Source organism: Aureobasidium namibiae, assembly GCF_000721765.1.
Source record: "Aureobasidium namibiae CBS 147.97 unplaced genomic scaffold scaffold_4, whole genome shotgun sequence".
NCBI classification, from domain to species: domain Eukaryota; kingdom Fungi; phylum Ascomycota; class Dothideomycetes; order Dothideales; family Saccotheciaceae; genus Aureobasidium; species Aureobasidium namibiae.
In genome coordinates this window covers 1,182,064-1,206,558 of record NW_013581205.1, presented here as the reverse complement: position 1 = coordinate 1,206,558, position 24,495 = coordinate 1,182,064, and the positions used below count along the sequence as shown (strand labels likewise).

The 24,495-nt window shown below is 51.1% G+C and overlaps 10 protein-coding genes across 10 annotated transcripts; 7 read left to right on the top strand and 3 right to left on the bottom strand.

Moving 5' to 3' along the window:
• Positions 1 to 820: 820 nt before the first annotated feature.
• M436DRAFT_12732 (uncharacterized protein) lies at positions 821 to 1,513 on the top strand (the record flags this gene model as incomplete). Its single annotated transcript, XM_013573919.1, has 2 exons — positions 821 to 1,153; positions 1,235 to 1,513. Coding segments are annotated over 2 exons (612 nt in total), but the record flags the coding sequence as incomplete, so codon positions are not given.
• Positions 1,514 to 2,691: 1,178 nt separating this feature from the next.
• On the top strand, positions 2,692 to 4,602 carry M436DRAFT_41842 (Metallo-dependent phosphatase; the record flags this gene model as incomplete). The annotated part of the gene is made up of 5 exons (XM_013574142.1): positions 2,692 to 2,839; positions 2,929 to 3,260; positions 3,314 to 3,571; positions 3,624 to 3,984; positions 4,043 to 4,602. 5 exons carry the CDS (start codon positions 2,692 to 2,694, stop codon positions 4,600 to 4,602), a joined length of 1,659 nt encoding a protein of 552 aa, XP_013429596.1.
• A 386-nt stretch (positions 4,603 to 4,988) lies between these two features.
• Positions 4,989 to 7,251, top strand: M436DRAFT_41158 (uncharacterized protein; the record flags this gene model as incomplete). The annotated part of the gene is made up of 3 exons (XM_013574018.1): positions 4,989 to 5,530; positions 5,580 to 6,505; positions 6,665 to 7,251. The coding sequence occupies 3 exons, from the start codon at positions 4,989 to 4,991 to the stop codon at positions 7,249 to 7,251; spliced, it is 2,055 nt and encodes a 684-aa protein (XP_013429472.1).
• Positions 7,252 to 7,499: 248 nt separating this feature from the next.
• M436DRAFT_71123 (uncharacterized protein) lies at positions 7,500 to 8,744 on the bottom strand (the record flags this gene model as incomplete). The annotated part of the gene is made up of 3 exons (XM_013574354.1): positions 7,500 to 7,751; positions 7,831 to 8,576; positions 8,627 to 8,744. 3 exons carry the CDS (start codon positions 8,742 to 8,744, stop codon positions 7,500 to 7,502), a joined length of 1,116 nt encoding a protein of 371 aa, XP_013429808.1.
• A 186-nt stretch (positions 8,745 to 8,930) lies between these two features.
• M436DRAFT_80055 (mitochondrial ribosomal protein-like protein) lies at positions 8,931 to 9,676 on the top strand (the record flags this gene model as incomplete). Its single annotated transcript, XM_013574444.1, has 2 exons — positions 8,931 to 9,087; positions 9,144 to 9,676. 2 exons carry the CDS (start codon positions 8,931 to 8,933, stop codon positions 9,674 to 9,676), a joined length of 690 nt encoding a protein of 229 aa, XP_013429898.1.
• Positions 9,677 to 10,201: 525 nt separating this feature from the next.
• M436DRAFT_41965 (NAD(P)-binding protein) lies at positions 10,202 to 11,167 on the bottom strand (the record flags this gene model as incomplete). Its single annotated transcript, XM_013574167.1, has 2 exons — positions 10,202 to 11,043; positions 11,101 to 11,167. 2 exons carry the CDS (start codon positions 11,165 to 11,167, stop codon positions 10,202 to 10,204), a joined length of 909 nt encoding a protein of 302 aa, XP_013429621.1.
• A 482-nt stretch (positions 11,168 to 11,649) lies between these two features.
• M436DRAFT_41553 (NAD kinase) lies at positions 11,650 to 13,461 on the top strand (the record flags this gene model as incomplete). The annotated part of the gene is made up of 6 exons (XM_013574085.1): positions 11,650 to 11,703; positions 11,762 to 11,803; positions 11,865 to 12,283; positions 12,337 to 12,481; positions 12,537 to 13,168; positions 13,233 to 13,461. 6 exons carry the CDS (start codon positions 11,650 to 11,652, stop codon positions 13,459 to 13,461), a joined length of 1,521 nt encoding a protein of 506 aa, XP_013429539.1.
• Positions 13,462 to 15,154: 1,693 nt separating this feature from the next.
• On the top strand, positions 15,155 to 16,084 carry M436DRAFT_41954 (kinase-like protein; the record flags this gene model as incomplete). The annotated part of the gene is made up of 3 exons (XM_013574164.1): positions 15,155 to 15,433; positions 15,491 to 15,943; positions 16,046 to 16,084. Coding segments are annotated over 3 exons (771 nt in total), but the record flags the coding sequence as incomplete, so codon positions are not given.
• A 2,179-nt stretch (positions 16,085 to 18,263) lies between these two features.
• On the bottom strand, positions 18,264 to 20,471 carry M436DRAFT_18527 (uncharacterized protein; the record flags this gene model as incomplete). Its single annotated transcript, XM_013573927.2, has 1 exon — positions 18,264 to 20,471. A coding segment is annotated over one exon (2,208 nt), but the record flags the coding sequence as incomplete, so codon positions are not given.
• Positions 20,472 to 20,736: 265 nt separating this feature from the next.
• M436DRAFT_80050 (uncharacterized protein) lies at positions 20,737 to 24,174 on the top strand (the record flags this gene model as incomplete). The annotated part of the gene is made up of 3 exons (XM_013574443.1): positions 20,737 to 20,742; positions 20,799 to 23,654; positions 23,710 to 24,174. 3 exons carry the CDS (start codon positions 20,737 to 20,739, stop codon positions 24,172 to 24,174), a joined length of 3,327 nt encoding a protein of 1,108 aa, XP_013429897.1.
• Between the last annotated feature and the right edge of the window lie 321 nt (positions 24,175 to 24,495).

Sequence of the window (24,495 nt, the reverse complement as noted above, 5' to 3'; positions counted from 1 at the left end):
GAAAGGGCCCCTGAAGACGCATATTTGGCTTCCTACTGGACACGAGCGATCTAAGGCTCAGTGGTCCATGACCAATTCTCTTCCAAAGCTCGATGGGTGAGTCTCCACTATGCGACTTGGCTAGGCTACGCACAGAAGAAGGCGTGTGCTTGACCTGCAGTTCGCATACATGTGGCGGAAATAGGGATACCACCCTTTGCAAACAAGATTTGATATAAGAACAGTAGGTCCCTGGACCTCCCAGGCTTCTTGCTCTCTCTTATTGTCTCATTGTTGCTTTGGAATCGCCTGGTGCAATTCCTATCACATTCTTTACAGTCTGCAAGAACGTCACGCGCTAGTCACTCTTTTTGCTTGATCCTTCTAGATTCACTCGCTTGACCTTCTGGTTTAGATCTTGCATTGTCAGGTATGTTTTGATTTCCTTGATTCTTGCTGCTGGTCTTGTAATTTCATTGTTAAGATACTTGCTCAAAGCGCATTGTGCATTGTTTACTGTCATTGTTCCCATTCAAGCTTGTATTGATCCATTGTGTTGTTCAACCGAGACATCATGATGTGTTGGCACTCCATATATCCCTCGAAGATTCTCTGTAAATTCCCGAGACAGACAGACACACAACTCGAAGATTCTTGAGACAGACACCTAACACATTTTCTTCCCAGTTCTACAAGCCTCGAATCTCAAGTCGCATAGCCGGACTAGCGATATAAAAGCATTCTCAGAGCGAACATTCTTGCACTACACTCTTTATCAACAAAACTCCAACCTCACAAAATGTATACCTCAACTGCTGTTTTGGGCTCGGTCCTCGCCCTCATTGCAAAGTCCAATGCTCATGTCATTATGAACACCCCGACACCCTATGGCTTCAGCACTCTCCAGACTTCCCCGCTCAACGGTCAAGGTTACAACTTCCCCTGCCAAAGTGGAAGTCGTGCCAACGCTTTCGACGGTACTGGTGTTTCCAACCCCATGAAGGTCGGCCAAGACAACGATCTGAAGTTCACTGGTAGTGCAACCCACGGTGGCGGCTCCTGCCAGCTCAGTGTGACCTACGATTACCCTCCCCCTGCCGACAAATCTAAGTGGAAGGTCATCCACAGTTACATTGGTAGCTGTCCAGTCACCGCTCAGGGCAACATTGCTCAAGTCGGAACTGATGCTGATGGAAGACCTACGGGAGCTCAATGCACTGGCGACGACCAAAGCGAGTGCCTGAAAGACTTCAAGTTCCAGATCCCTGAAGGCATGAAGAACGGTAATGCAACTCTTGCCTGGACTTGGTTTAACAAGATCGGAAACCGTGAGATGTACATGAACTGTGCGCCTATCTCAATTTCTGGTGGTTCCGACGACGACACTTTCTACAACAACCTTCCTGAACTTTTCGTTGCCAACATCCCAGGCCAATGCAAGTTCGACGACGGAAGCTTCGTCGTTGGGTTCCCTGATCCTGGCAAATTTGTCACATATGGCGAAGCTGTCACTCCTGGAGACCACGGATGCGTTGCCCCTGCTTCTGGCTCCGGATCGAGCTCGACTCCGACCTATTCATCGACTTCGTCCTACGCTGCTAGCTCTGCCGCTACTGCTCCTACTTCGTATGCCGCAGCTCCCTCGCAGTATGCCCCTGTCCCCACTCTGGCCACAGCTGCCACAGCTGCCAGCGGTGCCCCCGTCCCCTCAGGAACCGGCTCTGCCAGCAATGCTTCTGGTGCCTGCGCTGACGGGAAGGTCTCATGCCAATCTCCTGGCGAGGTCATGTGCATTGACGACCAGACTTTCGGTATTTGCAACATTGATTACTGCGCCGTTCCTCAAGCCGTTGCTGCTGGTACCACTTGCTCCAACAACATTGTCTCCAAGCGCGATGTGGTGAGAAGAAGAAGTTCTCGCATCCATCGCCATATTCCCAATCACATCAGCCACAAGAAGAGTGTTTGACCAGATCAACAACCTTTTACGACAACAACTTTAGGATCCGGTATCCTTGCATTAATGAATGGGGAATGTCCATACTTGAGATGAGACGCGAGTCTCGGGTTTCTCTGCGTTAGTACTTGCATGTTCTTTGCACATGATGAATCAATTCTTCTTCCTTCACACATAATCATCTGTATCGTCCTGTCTTTCCAATGTGAGCGTGATTGTCAGAATCTGAGGCCGAATCAAAATAGTTAAGTTCGATCTTAAGCATATGCACGTGATGCTGCACCATCAAAGTGAGATATGCATTGTCATGTGGTGTGACTGCGAAAGTGGTAGATGGCGGCAGTGGTATTTCAACTTTCGGAGCTTTGACGATGACGGAATGGAATTTGGCAAGAGCGAGGCTTCGGTGGCTCACTCTCCCTCCGCAAGCTGACCGCCTTCCTCTCGGCACTGTTCGTTTGACCTATGAGCCTTCTCCTGAATATCTGTGATAATCTCTAATATTCCTCAAGTTCTCTCGGTATACACATGAGACACAAATAATTAAAGCCCATTTTCTCCAAACAGACAACAGTTAGCGGGCTACGTCAGGCATCATTAGCTTGAATCAGCGTCAAGCAACACCGCCACAAAGTCGCAGGGTCTACTGGTCGCGGCTCTCTTGCCCCTCAGCCACGCGACCGGCCATTGCTGCCCTTTCGACCTCCACCGACTCCGACTCTGACCTTTTTGCAACAACCACACACACTGCAATCATGTCGGACCAACCTATGGAGCAGGACAAGTATGTCGATACCGCCGTGCGCGCTGTCACCAACAAGCGCCCCGTCCCCGAGATCGATTTTACACTTCACACCATGGAGGACGGCACCCAGGTTAGCACTCTGGAGAGAGTGTGCAAGGGTATGTACTCTGTTCCCGGCTGTTGTTCTTGTCTGCTCTAGAGCTCGGTCAAGTCATTTACTAGATCGAGCTGACCCGCAATCCAACAGACGTGCAAGCGCCCGCCTTCCACCCGCCGACCGACGAGCAATTCTTCTCTCCCTCAGACCCCAACAAGCCCAACCTTCAATTCCTCAAGCAACACTTCTACCGAGAGGGTCGTCTTACCGAAGACCAGGCGCTATGGATTCTGAGCGAGTGCACAAAAGTCCTCGAGAGAGAGCCCAACCTTCTGGAGATGGACGCTCCCATCACCGTTTGTGGTGATGTCCACGGTCAATACTACGATTTGATGAAGCTGTTTGAAGTCGGTGGTGATCCCGCAGACACGCGCTACCTCTTCTTGGGCGACTACGTCGACCGTGGCTACTTCAGTATCGAGGTATGTTCTTCCATTGCTCTTCTATGAATGCGCCAATCTGACAAGATATGCAGTGTGTTCTCTACCTCTGGTGTCTCAAGATCTGGTATCCCAACACCTTCTGGCTCATGCGTGGTAACCACGAGTGTCGCCATTTGACCGATTACTTCACCTTCAAGCTCGAGTGCAAGCACAAATATTCTGAGGCCGTGTACGAGGCCTGCATGAAGTCGTTCTGCGCTCTTCCCCTCGCTGCTGTTATGAACAAGCAGTTCCTGTGTATCCACGGTGGTCTCAGTCCCGAGCTGCACACACTCGAGGATCTCAAGAGCGTACGTTGTAATGTTTCTTCTCTGCTCTGTTCCATACTAACATGCTGTGTAGATTGACCGTTTCCGTGAGCCTCCTACCCACGGTCTTATGTGCGATATTCTCTGGGCCGACCCGCTTGAAGACTTTGGTCAGGAGAAGACGCAAGAATACTTTGTCCACAACCATGTCAGAGGATGCTCATACTTCTTCTCATACCCCGCTGCTTGTGCATTCTTGGAGAAGAACAACCTGCTTTCTATCATTCGCGCACACGAAGCTCAGGACGCTGGATACCGCATGTACCGCAAGACCAGAACTACTGGATTCCCTAGTGTCATGACCATCTTCAGTGCACCCAACTACCTGGATGTGTACAACAACAAGGCTGCTGTCCTCAAGTACGAGAACAATGTCATGAACATTCGTCAATTCAGTGAGTGCTGCACCGGCCATTCATGAGACTTTAAGAATTGGAGTTAACGATTGAACAGACTGCACACCTCACCCATACTGGTTGCCCAACTTCATGGATGTCTTCACATGGTCGCTTCCTTTCGTTGGCGAGAAAATTACTGACATGCTCATTGCCATTCTCAACACGTGCAGTAAGGAGGAGCTCGAGGAAGAGACCCCTCTCTCGTCTGGACCTCACTCGCCACCTCTCCCATCGAGCAGTGTTGCAAACATGGACCCGGATAGTACCGAGTACAAGCGCCGCGCCATCAAGAACAAGATTTTGGCTATCGGACGTTTGTCGAGAGTGTTCCAGGTTCTGCGCGAGGAGTCAGAGCGTGTCACCGAGTTGAAGACAGCTAGCGGTGGAAAGCTGCCCGCCGGTACTCTGATGCTGGGAGCTGAGGGTATCAAGCAGGCCATCACGAACTTCGAGGATGCTCGCAAGGTTGATTTGCAGAACGAGAGACTCCCTCCTTCGGGCGAGGAGGTTAGAAGAAACAGCGATGCAGCCAGAAACGATGCTCTGATGCGTGCGGCGCAGGAAGCCGAGAGCGACCAGAAGCTGGCTGGTGTTGCCAGAAGGATAAGCATGTGAGTATTTGAACTTGTCTTGTGATGTTTCAAGACGCTAATCAGATATACAGGTCTTCGGGTTCAGGTCGTAGTGCCAGAAAGTAAGATACCCCCATGGTATTCGGGAGGAGTTTTTTCGAGAAAGTCATTTTATTTTGAGCCAACACGACGACCTGTAGCGGACATGTGTATATTACAGCTGCAAGTGACAGCACGCGATGCATTGACTGCATGGAATGAATACACTATTGAAACGCCATTGATAATCTCTATTACATATTCGAGTGATCAAAAGATGTGCTGAAGATTGACTTTATGTATGGGGAGCTTTGACGATGGCTTGGCGAACCACATGCCATGTCAAGTTGCGGGCAGACCGGAGGAGAGACACGATTGAGAAAGGTCATTATGCTTCTTCGAGTGCCATTGGCACGGAAGCCCTTGTCGCCAAAGACTTGCGCCCGTCTGGTTCCTTCTGTATATACGCCATCATCAACATGGCGGCTTGGATCGTCAATCGCTCGCAAGCAGCCATCCGCTGTCGCATCCACGCGCCTTGTACATGAACAACCACTCGCCCGCACAACCATTACTAGCTCGTACACCTCATACCGCACACATATCAGACATGCGACCAACTTGGCCTCAAGGACAGCTATCAATCCTTCCTCAAATGTCCCTGCCAAACACCAACAACTTTACGCATCTCTGGATCGACTGAAGGACATTGCTAGCGACTATGTGAATCAGAGCAGACTACAACTCGCATTGAAAGGATTGGAGACTTCGCGACCTACTGTGAGGATTGGTTTGCTTGGTCTGGGACAAGACGGAGATGTGGCTGCTAGAAAACTTGCTCGTGTCTTGCTTGCCGATGCGCTGGGCGATGAGGGTCAGTGGGAGAAGCTGCTGCAGCAGCCATCGCAAGATGGCAAGCCTTTGCTTCTGAGGTAAGATAAGAGAATATATGTCGCTTGTGCTATTGCTGATTTTGGACAGATACGGAGCTGAAGACGACATCCTACCCACCAACCCGCTCGTCAACGAACTAAACATTCCGTCACGCGTCCTGGAAAAGAACAACCTCGAGATTCTGATTACAACTCTTAACACAGCCAGCGGTCCTAACATCACCGCTGATCCTTCGGGACTCGCAGAAGCTATCTTGGTACCCCCGTTGCAGACTCCTGTTGCTTCTTCTGGTCGTACTGGCTTTGTTCGTTACCCTGTTCACAAGGCCATCGTGGTTGGAGAAGGCATCCAAGGATGTTTGGACTTTGGCCGTATCTCTACCGCTCTGGAAGCCTCGACTCTGGGAGTCTCTGGCGGCGAACAAGGACTCATTCAGGTTGCGCTGAGTGTACCACGCGACAGCCCTCGCACACAAACCAACGACACCGGATTGATCTCCCCCATCGACATCGACCAAGCTGGAGTAGCACTTGATCTTTTCCGTCAGGATGTCGCTAACAGTGCTATCTTTAACACAAAATGGCAAGCCAGCAACATCCAGTCAATCATCAAGTTTCTGGCTTCTGACCCTATGGATCCTATCACTGGCGATGCTGTAGGTCTGCGACCAACTCTGGAATCACACATCCGCTCTACACTAGACTCTGCAGCCGATGCTATCGCTCTTTCCGAACGAACCGCCAACAAAGCCGTCATCTCCAACAGTATCCCCGACCAAAAGCGCCAGGAAATCTCACAAGCGATTTCAGCATGGGCGCAACACGCACACACTGACTTGCAAGTCTCTCTCGCTAATGCATTGGAATCGCGCTCCTGGAGACGAACAACATGGTCACGATTGCTGTGGCGTGTAGATGATGTAGGCGTTGCCGCTGAGGAAGTCCTGCGTTCACATTGGCTGTTGGACGCTGAATCCACACTCGCTTTCCTGGCCGGCAGAATTGAACAAGCTGGTTTCTTCCGCAGTAAAGGCAATGTCGCAAACTTCAATCCTGAGTATGCTATGCATGCTTCCGACCGCAGCCTTGATCCAAAGACCGGAGAGGTGATTTCGAAAGAACGAGCTTTCCTTGCCGCATCTCCATCCACTGCTGCTGTGCCAACGTCAAAAGGCTTCTTCGGCAAATTCTTCAGCGACACAATTCGGGATCCTACACCAGCCGACCTTCTCAACACACACGCTCTCAACGCCAAAGTCGTAGAGACGGGCGGCATCGACATTTTCCACACCCGTCCTTGGCCATTGGCCATTCACTTTACGCGTCAGAAGCTCTTGCACACTTTAGTGCCAGCCCTGCAATCGCGCGCTCAAAGTTTACTTGCGCAGTCTTTGACTACCATTTCTGCGACTTCTGCTCTGGGGGTGTGGGTTTATGTTGCTTCTTCTGGGTCCATGCTTGCTGAAGCGGGTGCCGTGGCTGCATTGGGATTGGTCTGGACGTTGAGGAGATTGCAGAAGAAATGGGAGGCGGAGAGGGAAGGTTGGGAAGCGGAGGTCAGAGAACATGGCAGGGTTGTGCTGTCTGAAGTCGAGGATGTGCTTAGGAGTGTGGTCAGGAGTAATGAGAGGGGTGTATTGAGGCAGACGGATCTAGAGGATTGGGAGAGAGCTAGAGGGGCGTTGAGGGAGGTCAAGAAGGCGTTGGGGGATGTTGAGCATGTGGAGGAAAAAGTGCAGGAGATTGGTGTTGCGAAGTGAGAATAAGGTATCATTGACCGTAAAAGTATTATATGCAATACCTTTGGCTTTCTTGTCTTTCGTGTGTGAAAAGTTGAGGTACACAAACAAAAAGAGTAATGTCTGCAATGGGTCACAAAGGGCCATCGCTTCCACATATTCTGCTGCTCTTTTCTGGAAACTTTGAGGAGATTTCTCGGGCTGTTTTGGATTGTTACATGGCAATATACTCTTACACTTCCCCCATCCTCATTCCATCGTCTGAATCCTCACCGTACACAACCCTCCCAAGCCTTCAGAGCTGATGCTGCAAAACTGTTTGGCGCGGGATCCCTCTTTTCCAGAGCGGCGGCAAGAGCACTCAATCTCTGCTCGTATTGCCGCACGATTGTGTTTGCGCGAGCGGCATCGGGCATTTCTGTACCGAGGATCTTGATGGCGAGGGAAAGACCGTGGTAGATGGACATTTTGGAGAGGAATTCGATTGGGGGGCCGACGGTGGGGAGGTCGGTCTCGGCGGGCTTGTGGGGTGTTAGTGGATGTTTTTTTTGCTGAAATAGGGGGGAAAGAGGCATGGAGCAGGGGAGGGGTGAGACGTACTTGGTTTGATGTGTTGAAGGTTGCCATGAAGCGGGTTGCGTAGGCCTTGACTTTTCCGTTTACATCTTGGCCGTTTTGGTATTGCTGAGCGTAGACGGCGTGGAGTTCGAGGAAGAGACCAATGACTGCAGGACGTGTCCTGGGATCATTAGGCGATAGTGTTCTTCCAGATCCATGGTCTGCGGATTCGAGCAATTCGGCCAGATCATCCGCTTGCTTCAAAGCCTTTTGCAAACGCTCTTTGTCCCAGTTGTCCAGCGAAGCGGTTTCGCGTAAAGCGTTGAGGACTTGGTTTAACACTGCATCATTCTTGAGTGTGAGTCCAGTGGCAGCCGACCTCCTCAACGAACGCAAAATGACTCCAAACTGATCCGCCAACTGCAACTTCCGGAGTATCTTTTCCTGCAGCGCCAAATCCGGCTGCGGACGAGCTTTGTGCAAGCCCTCCAGCAGACTGGGCAATTGTCTCCATTCGCCATTCTCTTCAATCAGCGATAAAGCCTTAAGAATCAAGGGTTTGCGAGCAGGAATGTCGGAGCGGCGGTCAATGTGCACGAGTTGGATTTCCTCTTCGCCGAGGGTGGCGTATGCAGGGTTGTTTTGGAGTTCTTGGGCGAATTTGTCGCCGAAGATGAGGTGGCGCTGGCGTTTGTTTAGGTAGGCGGGGATGAAGTGTTTGGTGCGGAGTTGAAGAAGCACATGGTCGAGTTCGGGAGAAGAAGTTTCGGCGAAGGTGGGCAGGGTTGCTGTGTTGTTGTCAGGTGGTGTTTGAGAGGGGCGCAAGTGGTATGCATACCGGTGTTTCTTTGCGCAGAGGACGAGGCAGTAAAGGAGCGGGTCTGGGTGCTGCGACGGAGGGCATTGACGGCAGAGCGCTGAGTACGCACTGCACACGTCCTACAAAGATCCGTCATGATTGTGTATGAGTGGTGTTTCTGCGCAGCAATCGTCAATCTTGTTGGCGGTTCGAGAAGCAGTCGCAAGCTTGCGGCGTCGTGATTGGTCGGCTGAACTTTTTGCGGACGGCCGAGAGAGCAGCCAGCATCAGCGACAGCAAGCATCACTCCTGCACAAGTCGTCCAACTACACACACAACGACCATGTCTGCTCCAGCACGACCACTGGCTGCCCTCAAATCTGCACTGCGCCAATTGCGCGCCGACAAGCACCATTCTCGCTGCTATGCCACCGCCGCTCCCGCCGCCATCCCCGGCAGGCCTGTAAACTTCCACCCGGGCGCCATCATGACCGGCCGCAGTACGATAGCTACTCCACCCACCCTTTCTCTGCAGCTGCTAACATACCTCTCACAGACAACGAACACAGCATGAAGAAAATCCCCGTCTTCCCCGCCGTCCCCTCAGCCCGCACAACCTGCAAAGACCCCATCGCCGCCCTCACCACCTCCCAAATAACCACCCTCGACCCCACCGGCGCCCGCACCCGCCTCTTCTCCCGCGAAAACACCGACCGCGCAAACGTCGGCGACATCCTTCTCGTCCGCCTCAAGAACGGCGACCAATACGCCGGAGTATGTCTCAACATCCGCCGCCAAGGCATCGACACTGCAATCCTCTTGCGCAACAACCTCACGCGTGTGGGTGTAGAGATGTGGTATAAGATTTACTCGCCCAATGTAGAGGGTGTTGAGGTTGTGCAGAGGAAAGAGAAGAGAGCCAGACGAGCAAGACTTTACTACATGCGCCAGCCCAGACATGATGTGGGCAGTGTGGATAACATTGTCAGGCAGTACCAGAGGCAGCGTGCCATGTTGCGCAGCTCAGAGGTCAAGAGCAGAGATTCCAACTCGCGCAAAAAGAAGAACAACAAGCGTGGTTCCAACTAGAACTCTCGTCATCAAAGAAATTTTTGCATTTGGGCGGCGTTCTTCTGGTTCGGCTTGGAAGCAGACGAGAAAGAAGTCATGTTCTTTTGTATTTATATCTGTACAAAACCAATCCTTTACAAGACAGACTACAACACTACAGTGGCGCAAATTGTTTCTGAACAATGTGCTCGAGTCTATAAACCATCAGATCTCTAGTAACTTTCTCCATCTTCCATAAGATCGGAAAGAAACTTCCTGGAGACCACGCGACTCGAGAACGCAGGCTCAAGTTTCACAAAGATGTTCGAAGCACCGTTCATGTGGTTGAGCACCCTCACTCTCGCTCACAAAAAATGCAGCGTATACCCTCGATGAACTCGAAATCACGAAGAGCGTTTCATCAACAGCTCTTACTGGGATTGCGAAACCTCCATGATCAGTATCAACGTGTCTTTGAGCAGAGCAAACGAACTGCATACAATTCTCTCAAGCTATAGACCTCTTGGAGTCCACGAGACAAAAGACTTGGACTGATTTCCCTTTCTATGCCTGTGCCTGTACCTGTGCCTGTGTCTCCGCTTCTGCTGCCTCTCTCATCGAATTCGCAATCACCTGCGCACAAATCTCATCTTCGCTCAACGTCTGGCCTCTAACCTCGGGCGTCATGGCAGCCAACAAGACCGCCTCCTCCACTTCCTTGTACTCGTTGCCCACACTCAACACCATATGACCATGCCTTTTCTCATCAGCCATCAATAACACAGCAGCTTTGGCGTTGTTTTCTGGAGACGACAGATTGACTTGCACACCCGCATAGTGCGATTGCAAAGTCAATGCAGTGGGTGTCCAGCCAGGACAAAGCGCGTTAACGCGGATGGGCAGGGCGGGGAAAGTGACGGGGACTAAACCGCGGAGTAAGCCGAGGACGCCGTGTTTACTGATTCCGTAGTCGGCGGCGCGGAATCGGGCGTAGGAGGAGGGTGAGCAGGTGAGGACTAGACTGTAATTGCCCCCGTTCTGTGGTGGGGTTTGCTTTTGGAAGTAGTGGAGGGCCAGGGAGGAAGTGTTGATGCAGCCTTTGAGGTTTACGTCTAGGGTTAGATGGTTGGGCTCGAGTGGCTCGCCGGCGGATGAGGTGAGGAGGTTGACATAATCGGTTGAAGGGCGGATGCCGGCGTTGGCGAAGACGTGGTCGATGGTCTTGTGCTGAGAAAGGGTTTTGGTGAAGAGGGAGAGCAGGGAGTCCCAGGAGGTCACGTTTGTGGGGATGTAGGTGTAGTTTTGGGATGGGAGGTCTGGGGGCGGGTTTAGGTCTCCATTGACCACTGTAGCACCGAGGGAAAGGAGCAGGTTGGCTGTTGCGAGACCGATGCCTGAGGAGCCGCCTTTTGGGGGTGTTAGTTGGAAATGATGACTGGGAGAGGGTGGTGTCTATAGCATACCGGTCATGAGAACAATTTTGCCCTTAAGAACCTGCAGGTCCGCATCGTTGATGGTGATTTCTGCCATTTTCTTACAAAGCGGAAACGAACAGTCTAGATGAGAGCTGAGATGCGAAGAGTGCAAAAGAGTTTGGATGGGAGCTGGAATGACGAGACTCGAGGTGAGAAGAGAAGGGGAAAGTGGAAAGGAGAGCAACAAGAATAAGGACAAGTCAGAGATATACTACCTTCCAAGCGTGATGTGTTATGAAGGAACTAGTCAAGTTTTTACTATATTACCTACTGCTGTTTATAGGATACGAAGGATTAAAGTAGCGAGAGAGGGGATCAGCAGAGGGGAAGTAGTCTGAATTGTTGCCAACACGCCCTCAACCTCGGCCTGATGGGAACTCCATGGAGATAAGATAAGAGGCTTGACCCCACAATCAGCAAACAAGACCCCGCCGCATGACGATGAAATTCGTACACAATTAAATCATGGATACGGCAGGAACGCTTCGAGTACATTCCTTGAGAAAAACAATCCGGAAATTCCTGCGATAACAAAGTATGAGTGACAGAGCGCTCGAAGCTCTTGCCGAACGCGTTAGTGCAAGGAGGGAGGTGAATTACGCTGCTTCCGGTCTTTGTTCCTTCCCGTTAACACTGTGCCTGCATTCAGAGCGACGATTTCGGCAGTGACGAAGGACGGCAAGCCCTCGAGGTACCTTTCTCCCAGCATTATCCCTATCAATTTCTCGGATTCGGATCCTCATACTCGACAGGTCATCTTCGAAGGACAATCCACACCGCGACGCAAATCCTCCATTGTCAAGAACATGTCGCGACCCGGCGCAACACGAAACGACACATCATGCTTCATCCACAGCATGCTGGAAGAGAAAGAGGATGGTACCAGACACGAGAAGAGTATCGAGGCTGAACATCAAGAAAGACCGGCAGACAAAGCCTCGGGCACGCCTCCACAACATGGCGACCACATGCAGTCGCGACTGCTCACCAAGAAGCAATTGTCTGATATGGCATTTGGTATTCGTGAGCTGTCGAAGCGGCTGGGTCGAGTCAAGTTGATGCTCAAAGTCAAGAATGTCTTTGTGCTTACCAAGCTCACTGATGCCACCCTCTGCGCCCAAGCGGCAGAGCTGACAAAGTGGTTGCTGAACCAGGAGGCACAGTACACCGTGTGAGTGTTGAGAAAGTTCAAGGAAGATGAAATTATTAGCTGACAGTGCGTAGATACGTCCAAGATAAACTAAGGGATATGAAATCCTTCGACGTTGATCAGATTCTTGAAGGTGACGAGTCAAAGACTAGTCGCCTAAAGTACTGGGATGAGGAACTCTGCAGAAAGATGCCACACAAATTTGACATCGTTCTCGCGGTAAGACTGTACCAAGAAGACTGCTGCGGCCAACGGACTGACTTTACACAAACAGCTTGGTGGTGATGGTACTGTTCTCTTCGCCTCTCTCCTGTTCCAACGCATCGTACCCCCAGTTCTCAGTTTCGCCCTGGGCTCGCTAGGTTTCCTTACCAAATTCGACTTCAAGAGATACCCAGCAATTCTTCCTCGAGCATTCAACGACGGCATCACTGTTTCTCTTCGTCTACGATTCGAAGGCACCATCATGCGAAGCATTCGTCGCAACGGCGATAGTGATGATGATCACAAGCAAAGAAGATTGGATGAGGAACTCATAGGTGCCGAAGCTGATGATCATCACACCCATAAGCCGGAAGCTGCATACCACATTCTGAACGAGATTGTACTAGATCGTGGTCCTTCTGGATCCATGGTTTCACTGGATGTCTACGGCGACGAAGAATGCTTCACCACTATTGCGGCGGATGGTCTCATTGTTGCCACCCCGACAGGTAGTACAGCTTACAACATGGCAGCAGGTGGTAGTCTCTGCCATCCAGATAACCCGGTCATACTACTGACCGCCATCGCTGCCCATACTCTAAACTTCAGACCTATCATCCTTCCCGACACCATGGTCTTGCGTATTGGTGTACCATATGACGCACGCACTTCCGCATGGACCAATTTCGATGGCAAATATAGGTATGTCACATGCTCCTCACGATTTCCTTGCAATCAAGAAGTCACTAACACGATTGAAACACAGAACCGAGCTTAAGCCTGGCGACTATGTCACCATATCCGCTTCTAGATTCCCATTCCCCGGCGTACTACCCTTGAACAAACGTAGCGAAGATTGGATCGAAAGTATCTCGCGCTCATTCGATTGGAACTCGCGGACCAAGCAAAAGCCATACACGGAAGAGAAGAAGAAGGATGAGACCGAGAGCAAGGAAGATGGTGAGAATCAGGAAAACGGCGACGCTAAGGCTTAGACCTTCGAACGGGCAAAGATGCATCTGTCTGGAAGTTTTTGGTTCTTTTGTGTTCTGCGCAAACTACAGATACTTATACCTATACACTTATCATTCTTATTTCCTGCTTTGATTCGTGTGAAACGACTTCAAGTCCGTTCAATGCCTTCTACTTGAAATCCTAGTGATGGCAGACCCATCTTTGCACGAGGACGACCATTGGAAGCAAGCTCTACGTTGGGCACAAAGGCCACATGTATGTGCACTCTTCCAAATGTCATTGTGCTTGAACGTGCTACATCTGCCATTTTCCGTTGCAGGTCCCTCATCAACGTCGAGCAGATCTCCAACTCGCTCTCGTTGGCTTCGTGGCAGGATTCCGAGTAGCACCTACCAGAGCTTTCGTGAAGCGCGTCTAACCATGTTTGTTGGCATCCAACAAGCCTCCTTGGATGGCTTTCACCTGATCGAAGACAACGACAGTGAGCATACCAACGCCAACACACTAGTGACAGTCTGTCTCACTCTCACTTCTACTCGTGCACTCACAAGTCACCCGAGTTACCCCTATCTCGTGGCGGTCCGTTGGCGCAATGGTTTACCATCCGCGTCGGAATCTTGACCTGCTCGGAGCCAGATAAAGGCTGTTGGTGAGACGGAGTGGGAGGTTCTTCTTTGGTTACGATAGCGAGGTTTCTGCTTGCAGAATACCATCAAGCATCAGGGTGCCATAGGTCTCTGGGACTGGACGCATATAGCAGTAGCGCAACGCAGATGTCACAATCGGTCATTTCGGCATCTGTTTTCTCGGATTCATTAGGAAGGCTCCTTCTTGGTGCATGGAGTCTTGCCAATTTTGATCAAGTCGTTCCAATAATGGATCATCCTTGGATCCTGCACACTCGCTTCAGACCAAGACTCGAGAAATTGTGGGTATCGAGACACCAACCAGAGCACGAGTTTTTTCGTGGTGATTTCTAGGATGGAAAGCAGCGATGTTAGCTTCCTCGCACGTGCAAGTTCCGAGATTCCTCCGGATGCGTACCCTGTTGGCAACACACACCTCATCCCAAGTTTCCTCGAGTCAATAACCTCGACTCAATCGTACCACCATACAGACACGGCCAATTGTTGTATGTCAGGATCTACGAGTCGCTGCATCCCGTCATATGAGGAGTAGTGATTCTGATTAACTCTGACAACACTCGCCCACACACGCCGAATCTCATTGTCCCTCAGATTATAATCACCTCGATTGCTACAGTATCAAACAGAGCGTTTCTGCCCAAAGATCAGTAGGAGTCATCTTGAGTAGGAGTCATCTTGCTTAAGAGCATACCGAAGATGATTTAATATCAAGATCTGGTTTCATTGGTTTGCTCGACTGAGGCATGTGGCATTCGCCATTTTCTCGACAGTTGATCAACCAACCACATGCAATCACAATGCAAGCCGGCATCAGGTCTAGGTCTGTCGAGCATTCTAGTACAGCAATGAGATTGACGAGGACTTTGTGGAGCGTTGATCCAAAGAACATCACTTCCTACAGAATGCTCGAGGCCGGATCCGGAAAGTCCTTTGTTGGAAACCATTCTCGTTGGCTTTCGTGCTATACCTTTGACATATCTATCACCGATGAATTACCTCCACATATAGCACGCTCAACAAACACCATCGACAACACCTACTAAATCCTCTTAGACGTCTTGCAGGCATGAGTTATCCCGATCCATACCGCGACGACCGAATCGACATCGAGCTGCGCGCACCCCCTCGTTTCCAGGCACCTGAAGGACAATCATGGGTCTTTGGCGCAGCGCTAGGTGCCGGCGGCTTTGGAAGGGCATATCTCTGGAACCTTGTCAACAACGCAGACCAGAAGGTAGTCGATCGCGTCGTGATTAAGTACACCGAAATCCGATCGGAACAGGTCTTACATCATGGAGGTCCAGGACATGGAGAGATCCGGGAAGTCTTTATGCAACGACATCTAGTTCCCAATGGCACGCCGCCGAATAGGGTTTTCACTGTACCTTTGCTGGGTGCTGAGCATTGCTCCTGGTCGCTCGACTCCTGGAGATTCTACTCACCATACTATGCTTTTGGCGATCTTAGCGATCTGATTCGCGCGCAAGATACGATGGGAGACCACCGACAGATTCCGGAACCATTCGCCTGGTATCTGCTCTACCGACTTGCGTCTGCTGCTGTGGTTATGGATGAGGCGTTCAACACCGATGACACTAAGTACGAAGTCGTCCATTGTGACTTCAAGCCCGACAATATATTCATGGGCGCTCCTGGCACCTTGGGGAAGAAGAACAGTTTCCCTGCATATCCACCTGCGTATCTGGGAGATTTTGGAAATGCGCACATCACATATCCAAGAGATCCTCGTACCGATCTGATGTATGGAATGTGTACGCCAGGCTGGTCCGCTCCCGAGATCACAAATGTTGGTTATAGAAGAGCTCCTTGGCAAGCGCCAGGCGGTTCTCACACGGTACGTAAACGATTCAGGCTCTACAAACCGGCAGCGATGTTACAGCAGTGTCCGATCTTGAGGGTCTCTTTATGATATACACCAGCGCTAACATACCTTCAGAACATCTGGCAGATTGGGTTCATCGTGCAGTCTATACTCATGGGGATTACCAATTGGCACCAAGATATCGAGTGGGAAAGATACGAGAACGCCTACATACCTGAATACACCCCACTTCCAAAGCGCCCACATGCAAGCGAAGAAGACAAACGTCTTCGTAGGGACTACAGCCCCGAGCTAATTCAAATCCTCAATGCTTGTGTACAATTCAGGGTAGAGAACAGACCGACACCCCAGGACCTAGTGGCAGCGATCGAAGATACCATGCCTCGATTCACTCAGGGCATGGAGCGTTGGGGCACCGCTGAGTGGTTCGAAGAGCTCAACAGTGGTGGCGGCGATACCACCATAGATGACACCACTTTGGGCGATACTACCTTAGGCGATACCACCCTAGACGACAGCGCGCTTTCAGGACCAGGGTCAGGAGAAGGATCAGGATCATCACTACTCCGGCGCGGCAAACGCATCAAGGATGCCACAGACTCACTTGTCGACAAGTTCAAATCCCTCATGTGTTTCCCACGCGCTCGTCGACACAAACGTCGCAAGACCCCCACCGACAGACATCTCTCTCCCTTCAGCAGAGAAAGAGCCAGAGCCGCATCCCGCAAACGTCGTCAAGACATGGTAACCCGCCAACTCAGAGAGGGTCTTCGACCCAAATATCACCGCTACGTCAGTGCCGACCCCAGCGATGATATCTTTATGCTGGAAGACGATCTGAAGATCGTTCACCCCAAGCGTCCGGCGGTGTTGGATGATTACTTTGATGCGCCAGGTTCGAAACCCACGACGTATAGAGAGGACATTGATGATGTGCCTGAGTACGCGTATACAAAGGCCAACTATGAGAAACAACATCGTGAGGGTGACCCTGATGAGTATCCGGCGGTTGGCGTGAGGACGTTTAATTTTAGGAAGGAAGGGGAGAAGGAAGGCGAGGTCGTGTGGCCGCATGCATCTCAGAGGTAGTCTTGTTTTCCGAGGGATAGGGGATTTGCGTCGGTATAAGCTGTTTTTTGGAGTTTGTTGTCTGGTTTCTTGCGTGTTCTGATCTGGACTTTGCGGTTTGTCTTGTTCAGTAGTCGTTTCTTTTTCTGTTCAATCCCTTTGTTCCAATCGCGCTTTTTCTAGTCCTCATGGGCTATCCGAACTTATACCATGTGCTCTGTATCCTCACTATCGCATGGAAGAGAAAGCAATCGGCTCGATGCGTGTCTCCTCTTCAGATCCGTGGGACAAACACCTCTTTTCTCAATGACCTTGTTATTCCGATGAGCCTGATTGAAAGCTCCCTCTTTCCAGAGCAGCAAGCAAGATGGCAATACATCAACCTTTGCTTGCAATTCCACACCTACCGATCCATCACCATCGCCATCATCATCTCACCAGCCTCCCGAGCACAAGAATGGCCAACCCCCAATCAAGATTCCACCTCCAGGTCCCCCTCCAGACCACCAATCTAAGTCCCAAACCTCCCCATCCACAGCATCGACCTCAAGAGACTCTGATATCCAGCAGCTCAGTACAAGACCAATGGTTCCAAAGCCCAAGACCATCTCCTGCTACCTTGCTGCCCTGAGAGCTACTTCAACCCATTATCCCATCTTAGACTGCAGAATACTATATAAGCCTCGACCCGTTTCTTTTCCGTGCCCTCGCTTGCTGGAAAATACTGATATCGAATATACAACAGGCTACACTGTCTAATTCCATCGGTGCACTTTTTTTTCGAGAGTCATGTCTAAAAAACTTTCGAGTGAGGTGTGGGCGGTTAAGTGCAAGCGATGCCATATACATTCATGGGTTTCCACACCTCTTTCTGGCGTGAAAGCTAGCTGCAAGTTCAGTTGAAAGAGATTTTTTTTTTTTTTTTGCTTAGCCACCACATGGTTTATCAAATTCAATGCGCGATTGATCCTCGTTCAAAATTTGCGGTTGTGATGGAAATGAGATGATGGAAAGAAATTCAGAAGTGTTGTGGACTGTGGGTTTTACGAAGATGGCATGCAGGGCATAAATGTACGTTCAGAAGGATATTTTTGACTGGCTGGGAGGGGTGTGTCGTGGGTGTAAGTACTATCAAGCGTGTACCCAGACATTCAACAAAGAACTTTGCTCGCTTTGTGGAGAGAGCGCAACGACGGCTGTAAATCGATGTTCATTATTTAAATTGATCTTTTTTGAATTTGCACGATATACATACCCCTACTACTTACTCATCCTCATCATCACTCTCCCCCATAACAATCTCCGGAACCACGAATTCATCATCATCATCATCGCTATCCTCTGCAGCAGCAGCAGCAGCAGCAGCAGTGACCTGTGGCTCAATACTCTTCTGTCTCTTATCCACTGCCTTCACTTCATCATCTTCTCTTTGTCTTTTAGCTCTGTTTCCTTGGGTGGCGTCTTCCATAGCTTCGGCATCACTGTCTTTGGAAGCGTTCTTGGAAGAGACGTATTCGTTTAGTGCCCAGTTGACCAGTTCTTGCTCTTTATCGGCGACGTCTTTGTTGCTGGAGACGTGTGTTGATGAGGCAGCGTCCTCGGGGACTTCGGAGGCAGCAGCGGCGGTAACGTCATCTTCTTCTTCGTCTTCTGCCTCGGAAGCAGAGTCTTCGTCCTCGTCCATGGCTTCAGTCTCAGTCTCTGCGGCCGTTGCTTTGCGTCCTGTTTGGAGAATGGGCATGCGAGGACGTAGAAGAGCTTCTACGGATGCATCGCTGGCGTATTCGCGCGCAAGAAGGGGCAGCAGAGAATTTCCCTTTCTGGCGGCTTTGGCGGTGGAAGTGTGGTTGAGTGTACTCGCCAACACTGCATCTTTGTGGCGCGAAAGCACTGCTGTGCGGTCCATAGTCGCGCGCAAAGCGATTGAACAGTGTTCAGCTGGCAATTGGCCAAGCAGCGTAGGGAGTAAATCCCAAGCTGCTGATTTCAAGCCTGCAAGTTCTGTTTTTGCGGATGGCTTTGTAGACGATTGCTTCAGGAAAGTGTCGGCGTTCATGGTTGATTGTTGTTTGTTGCCGTTGCTGGTTTGGGGGTCTTTGTCTTCGGTGGTGGGGAGGATGTCTTCGCAGCATGCGGTGATGTATTTCTTGAGGGCGGCGATGGGGTCTTTGGTTAGGGATTGGCCTGAGATATCCAGGATTTTCTTTCCGACGATGTAAGTGGCAGTTCTGACTTCGACGTTTGCGGAAGAAGCGTGGAAGATCCACATGATTTGGTCGAGGAAAGGCTGGAGAGCTGGAGTGATGGCGTTGCCGTAGCGGTCTAGGATTATTGACAGGACTTCCAAGCATGCGACGTGGATGCGAGGAAGGACTTCGGTGAGAGCATCGCGCTCTTCTCTTGCAGCGTCACGCTTGAAACGGATAGTACTTCTGGCCGAGCTGGTGGAAATGGTGTTGGACATGAGTCTGGTAAGCAGATCTGCAACAGCGCCGACAGAACCAACAACTGGAGCAGATGTTGCAGAAGCGAAGTAAGCACTGAGTAAGCGAAGATTGGTCATAAGTCCTTGGTAGCCAGCAGTGACGAACTGGGTTACCGGACCATCTGCGGGGGTGCTAGCTTCCTGAGCTCTGGAGTACGATTCAGACAAGATGTTCTTGTTGATAAACTGGGTGCCGGTGACAGACTGCCAGTCTTCCTCGATGCTCATGAAAGTTCTATCAGCCATGGCATGAGCATTGTGGAGATTGGCGATCAGACTAGCTTCCCATTTGTCGCTGGCACCGTTCTTTGGCTCGCATTGGTGAAGCAAAACAGAGACACGAGAAGCAAGGTCCACAATATAGTCACCTGAAGCCTTGTTCTCGAAGACGGTGGTCAAAGCCTTCGCGACGGCATCCTGATGTTGACGGAATATGGTAGGGTGGCGAGGCAGAAGTTGAGCAAAACATTCCAGGGTAGCCTTCAACTCTTGAGGCGTGGGTTGGCGCGAGGCAAGGTTGTTCAGACAGGTAGACACAAAAGTTGGCATGGAAGGAGTAGTGATCTCTCTGATCAGAGTTGGGAATTCCCAGGTGAGCATGAAGATGCGGGTCAGAGTAACAATGGTCAGACATTTCAAAAGAGGAGGGTCGGGTTTCTTGAGGAGGATCAGAAGACCGCGGGCCCAGGCAATGGACTTTTTGAGAGTTTCCCAGCCTCCAGCCTCGATGGCTGCTTTGATGAGGACTACAGCAGCCCAGCGTCCCTCAACATGACGGTCTCCAAGCAATGTGTTGATCTGAGTGTTGAATCTGTGAAGAGCAAGCGCAGCATCCGAGTCCTTTTGATTAGCGAGATCGGGCTGGGTGAAAATGTCCTTGCAAGAAAGCAGAGACTGAGCAGTTAGAGCTGCGACCTGGGGAAGCTCAGCCTTGGATGCATTCGAGATGCGGAAAGAAGCTGCTCTCAGCAGAGAGACAGAAGTTGCCAGAGGAGCCATGTTTGTCTTTCCAAGATTCGATGGTCCAAGTCTGATCCGGAGTTGATATGATAAGGAAAAAGAACATGTGAAGCTTGAATATTTTCTAGAAAAGTCTGGGGAAACAGGGACGGCAGCCGTTGGACGGAGAGCACGGACGCGAGCCGGCTAGAACGGGGGTCGGGACTCGGGGGTTGCATGTGCAGCATGACGGAACATCAACTTTGGTTTTGTTTGTGACGCTCTGGATGCCTCGACACAGACGACATTAATCATGAGTGTATGTCGATTTCGTGCAGAGAAAGTCTGAGTACACACTGACTCGATGGTGTGCAGGTGTCAGAGAGCGACAAGGCTCGACGCTACATCGCCAGCCTCAATGCCGCCCGTCTGAACGGTGCCTGGTCCGACGTGCCCGAGCTGGTCCGCAAGGTCGACAAACACGCGCCGCACCGGAGATGCCTGACCCTCGCCGCTGCATCTGAGGCACAAACTGCGACGTCGTCCAATCGCCGTCCTGGCACTCAGACCTCGGCCGCTTCCCACACCAGCCTCCTCGATCTAACTCCCAGGCTCGTCCAGGCCGTCGAGAGCGAAAAGATCCTGCTTGAAGATGCCTTCCAGGCCAATGTCGCCCTTCACGAGATATACTTCCTGCGCGCCGAATGGTCTACCGTCCTGGGCGGTCTGAAAACAAATGTCTGGTCAGAAGTCGCTCCTTTCGCACGGTCGCCCGCAGAATTGAACCCCAACACCCGCCTGGCGGTCCTCAAATACTGCTACTTCCTGGGTGTTGCCACAGAGCAACAAATCTCGCCGGAAAGTGCTCTCAGTGTATACAGCCAAGCTCTTTCGGCCATCGACCAAGCCCCTGTCAATCTGGCTGGTCTCTCCGAATATCGAACCTGGGCTGCCCGTCTGTCAGGTCGCATTTCCACTCTCCGATCGAACCAGGGTCACACATCAACCCTCTTTGCTGCAAATGCTGCTTTAGTCTCATACAGAGCATGGGCTCGCAACTGGACTGGCGATTCGGCCTCAAAGATTGCTGCTCCGAGTTACTCTCTTGGTCCCTATGATGTCTCCAACAAAGATGTGTGGGCTATGTACTACAACTTCCTCTCTTTCGTTCTCAGCACAGACTTGGTCTACACCAACTCCGCCGAGTCACCTTTGGCTATTCACAACCCTAACCATGCCACTAGCGATTTGGTCAAAATGAGGCTTCGCCAACGATCTGAGTTGAAGCAAGTCGAAGCTGCATACGAGAGTGTGCTGCTCTACAAGACAAAGTTCCCTCAAGCAAATCAGACCAACGAAGAAGTGGAACAATGGACAAACTCGGTCATCGCTAACTGGTCTATTCTGTGCGGTCCGAGATGGCGCGAGATCGATCTTGGAGAGGGTGGTAAGGCTGTCGTCAGTCGCAGTACTCTGGATATCCTTTATCGTGCTGCAACCAAGACTTTCCACTCGACATTGATCCTTCGTCACCTCTTCACCGTCCATGCCTCACTGGCTGAGTTCGATCTTGCCATCAAGGCCTTCGACTCATATACAGAGATTATCAGCCGTGCAAAGTCGAGGGCTGAAAAGACTGGCCACAACGAGCCGGGACTGGACAGTGATGACCTCGTGGTTCTGACCGCTGCTCAAGCTATCGGTGTTCTGTGTAGATATGGATCCCAGGCTGAGGGCGAGAAAGCCCTCGAGGTCTCAAAACGCTTATCGGACTGGCTCAAGCAACCGCGTCCCAGTTCGGCTATTACAGTCTCTAGGAAGGACGAAGATGGTCGCCAACCGGACAGATCTGCTATCGATGATGAGACTGCAACCGGAAGACTTGTCTCGGCCGAGGCCTCTGTTGCTGCTTATCGCGCTATTGGTGAGAGCCAGGCAAACTTTGCACGACTGACCCATGATCCAGTACAACGATCAGAATACAGAGAGAAGGCTATCAAGTCGTTGAGACTGGCTGCTGAGATGTCACCAAACGGCAACCTCGACCCAGAGACTGCTCTTCTTCTAGGTACCGCTCTTGCAGAGAATCGCCAACTATTACCTGCCACCCAGATTGTCAAATTTGCCTTGGCTTCTTCGCAAGATGACGAGTCCGGCAGCGTCGTGCAAAAAGGACACATGATCTCCCTTTATCACCTCATGTCCTTGCTTCTGACAGCACGAGGCGATTACGAACATGCAGTCGAGTTCTGTGATATTGCTTTCGAACAATTTGGTGGCGTCGACATTATGCTTCGAGACTCGGAGGGCGAGAGCCTTATTATGCAGATGGACGAGTCAGAAAAGGAAGGATTACTGCAACTTCGTCTGACGCAGTTGGCTCTTACTGAGATGCTGGATGACAGCGAAACGGCAGTCGACGCTGGTTCTCAGGTGCTTGCACTTTATCATAAGTTGTTCGCCACTTCAAGCAATGGCGTAGCACCACCGTCCAAAGACGCAGCGGCTTCCTTTGCCGCACCATCATTGAAAACGGAAGGCACATTTAAGAGCGTCGGTGGTAGTATACTCAGACGCTCAAAGTCCACAAGAAAGACTGCAGACGGTCCTGCATTGGATAAAGATGCGCCACCGCTTCCCACTACGAATAATAATGCTGCGATACCAGGAACGACCACCACCGATGAGAACACATTGCAAGAAAAGCACCACCACAAACTCCATCTACCTCATCATCCACTGAAACATCTCCATCACCACGACCACGCAAAAGATCCCGAGAAGGAGGCTCTCGCTTTTGACACTCCTGCCGTTCCTACTAAAGATGGATCTGACCAGAATCGACCATTGCGTGAAGTGCCACATAATCTTGAATCCAGCCAGCAACCTGCGCCAATCGGACATTCAAATCAACCACCCTCGCAAGACCTCCGTCTGCCTGCTCCATACCCAACGACCACACCTGCAGCACTCCGTCCACACTATCCTTCAGCTAGACAAAAACGTCATAATGTATCTCTGTTGATCGAAGTCTGGCTACACATCGCAGGCCAATACACACGCGGCGAGTTTTTCGAAGATGCGGAAGGTGCGATCGAAGAAGCACACAAACTGGCAGAAGACTTCCAACATGCAGTTGGCCGAGAGGATTCTTCCGCCAGAGCATTTGACGAGAAGGGCTGGGGCAATGGTCGCAGTGCAAACAGACTGTGGGCAGACGTCTGGGCTGAGGTAAGAACTCACTGTTCTCTATCACTGGTTTATCGCGATGCTAACACCAACACAGCGCGCCGCTCTGGCAGCAGCAAAACACCGCCCCCATGACGCCCTCGCCGCCTACGAAAGAGCACTGTCACACTATCCCGACCACGCAGCCGCCATCGTAGGAATTAGCGCCATCCTCCTCGACGTCTACGCTCAAGTCATTCCTGCCGAACTGCCCCTCCCCAACTCCATCATTCCTCCTCCTTCCGCCTCAGCACCCACAAACCCTAAAGTGTTACCTCAAGATCCCACGCCTTCAGTCGAAGTCCAAACTAGACTTGCAGCCAGGGACCGCGCGTACTTTCTGTTGCAATCGTTGACGAAAAGTGGGGAGGGATGGGATGATAGTGAGGCTTGGAGTTTGTTGGCTAGAGCTCATGAGGAGAGTGGGCAGTTGGATAGGGCGAGAGAAGCATTGTGGTTCTTGGTCGAGCTTGAAGATGGCAGACCATTGAGACCTTGGAATGTTGTTAGTAGCGCGCTTTAATATCTTGTTTGATGGTATACAGATTCGAGGCAGAGTTGATAGAAGAGTGCATAGGAGAGTGTAATGGAGATGATCAGAGCTCAAAGTGTGGTTTCCGTTTTTGTTCTGCTGATGCGATTCCGATATGCACGAGAGGAAAGAAAACTAGCTTTCCGAAATGCAGATAAGCCTTGTATCTGCTTGCGGGTTTGGGAAGAGCGCTTATACTGAGCTTTCTATTGGCCTATTGCTGTAGGTACCAACCAGCCAAGGCTGAGAGTTCGAATGTGGGTTGAGTCGAGCTACGAAGGGACCGAGCGGAGCGCATCCGATCAATAGTGC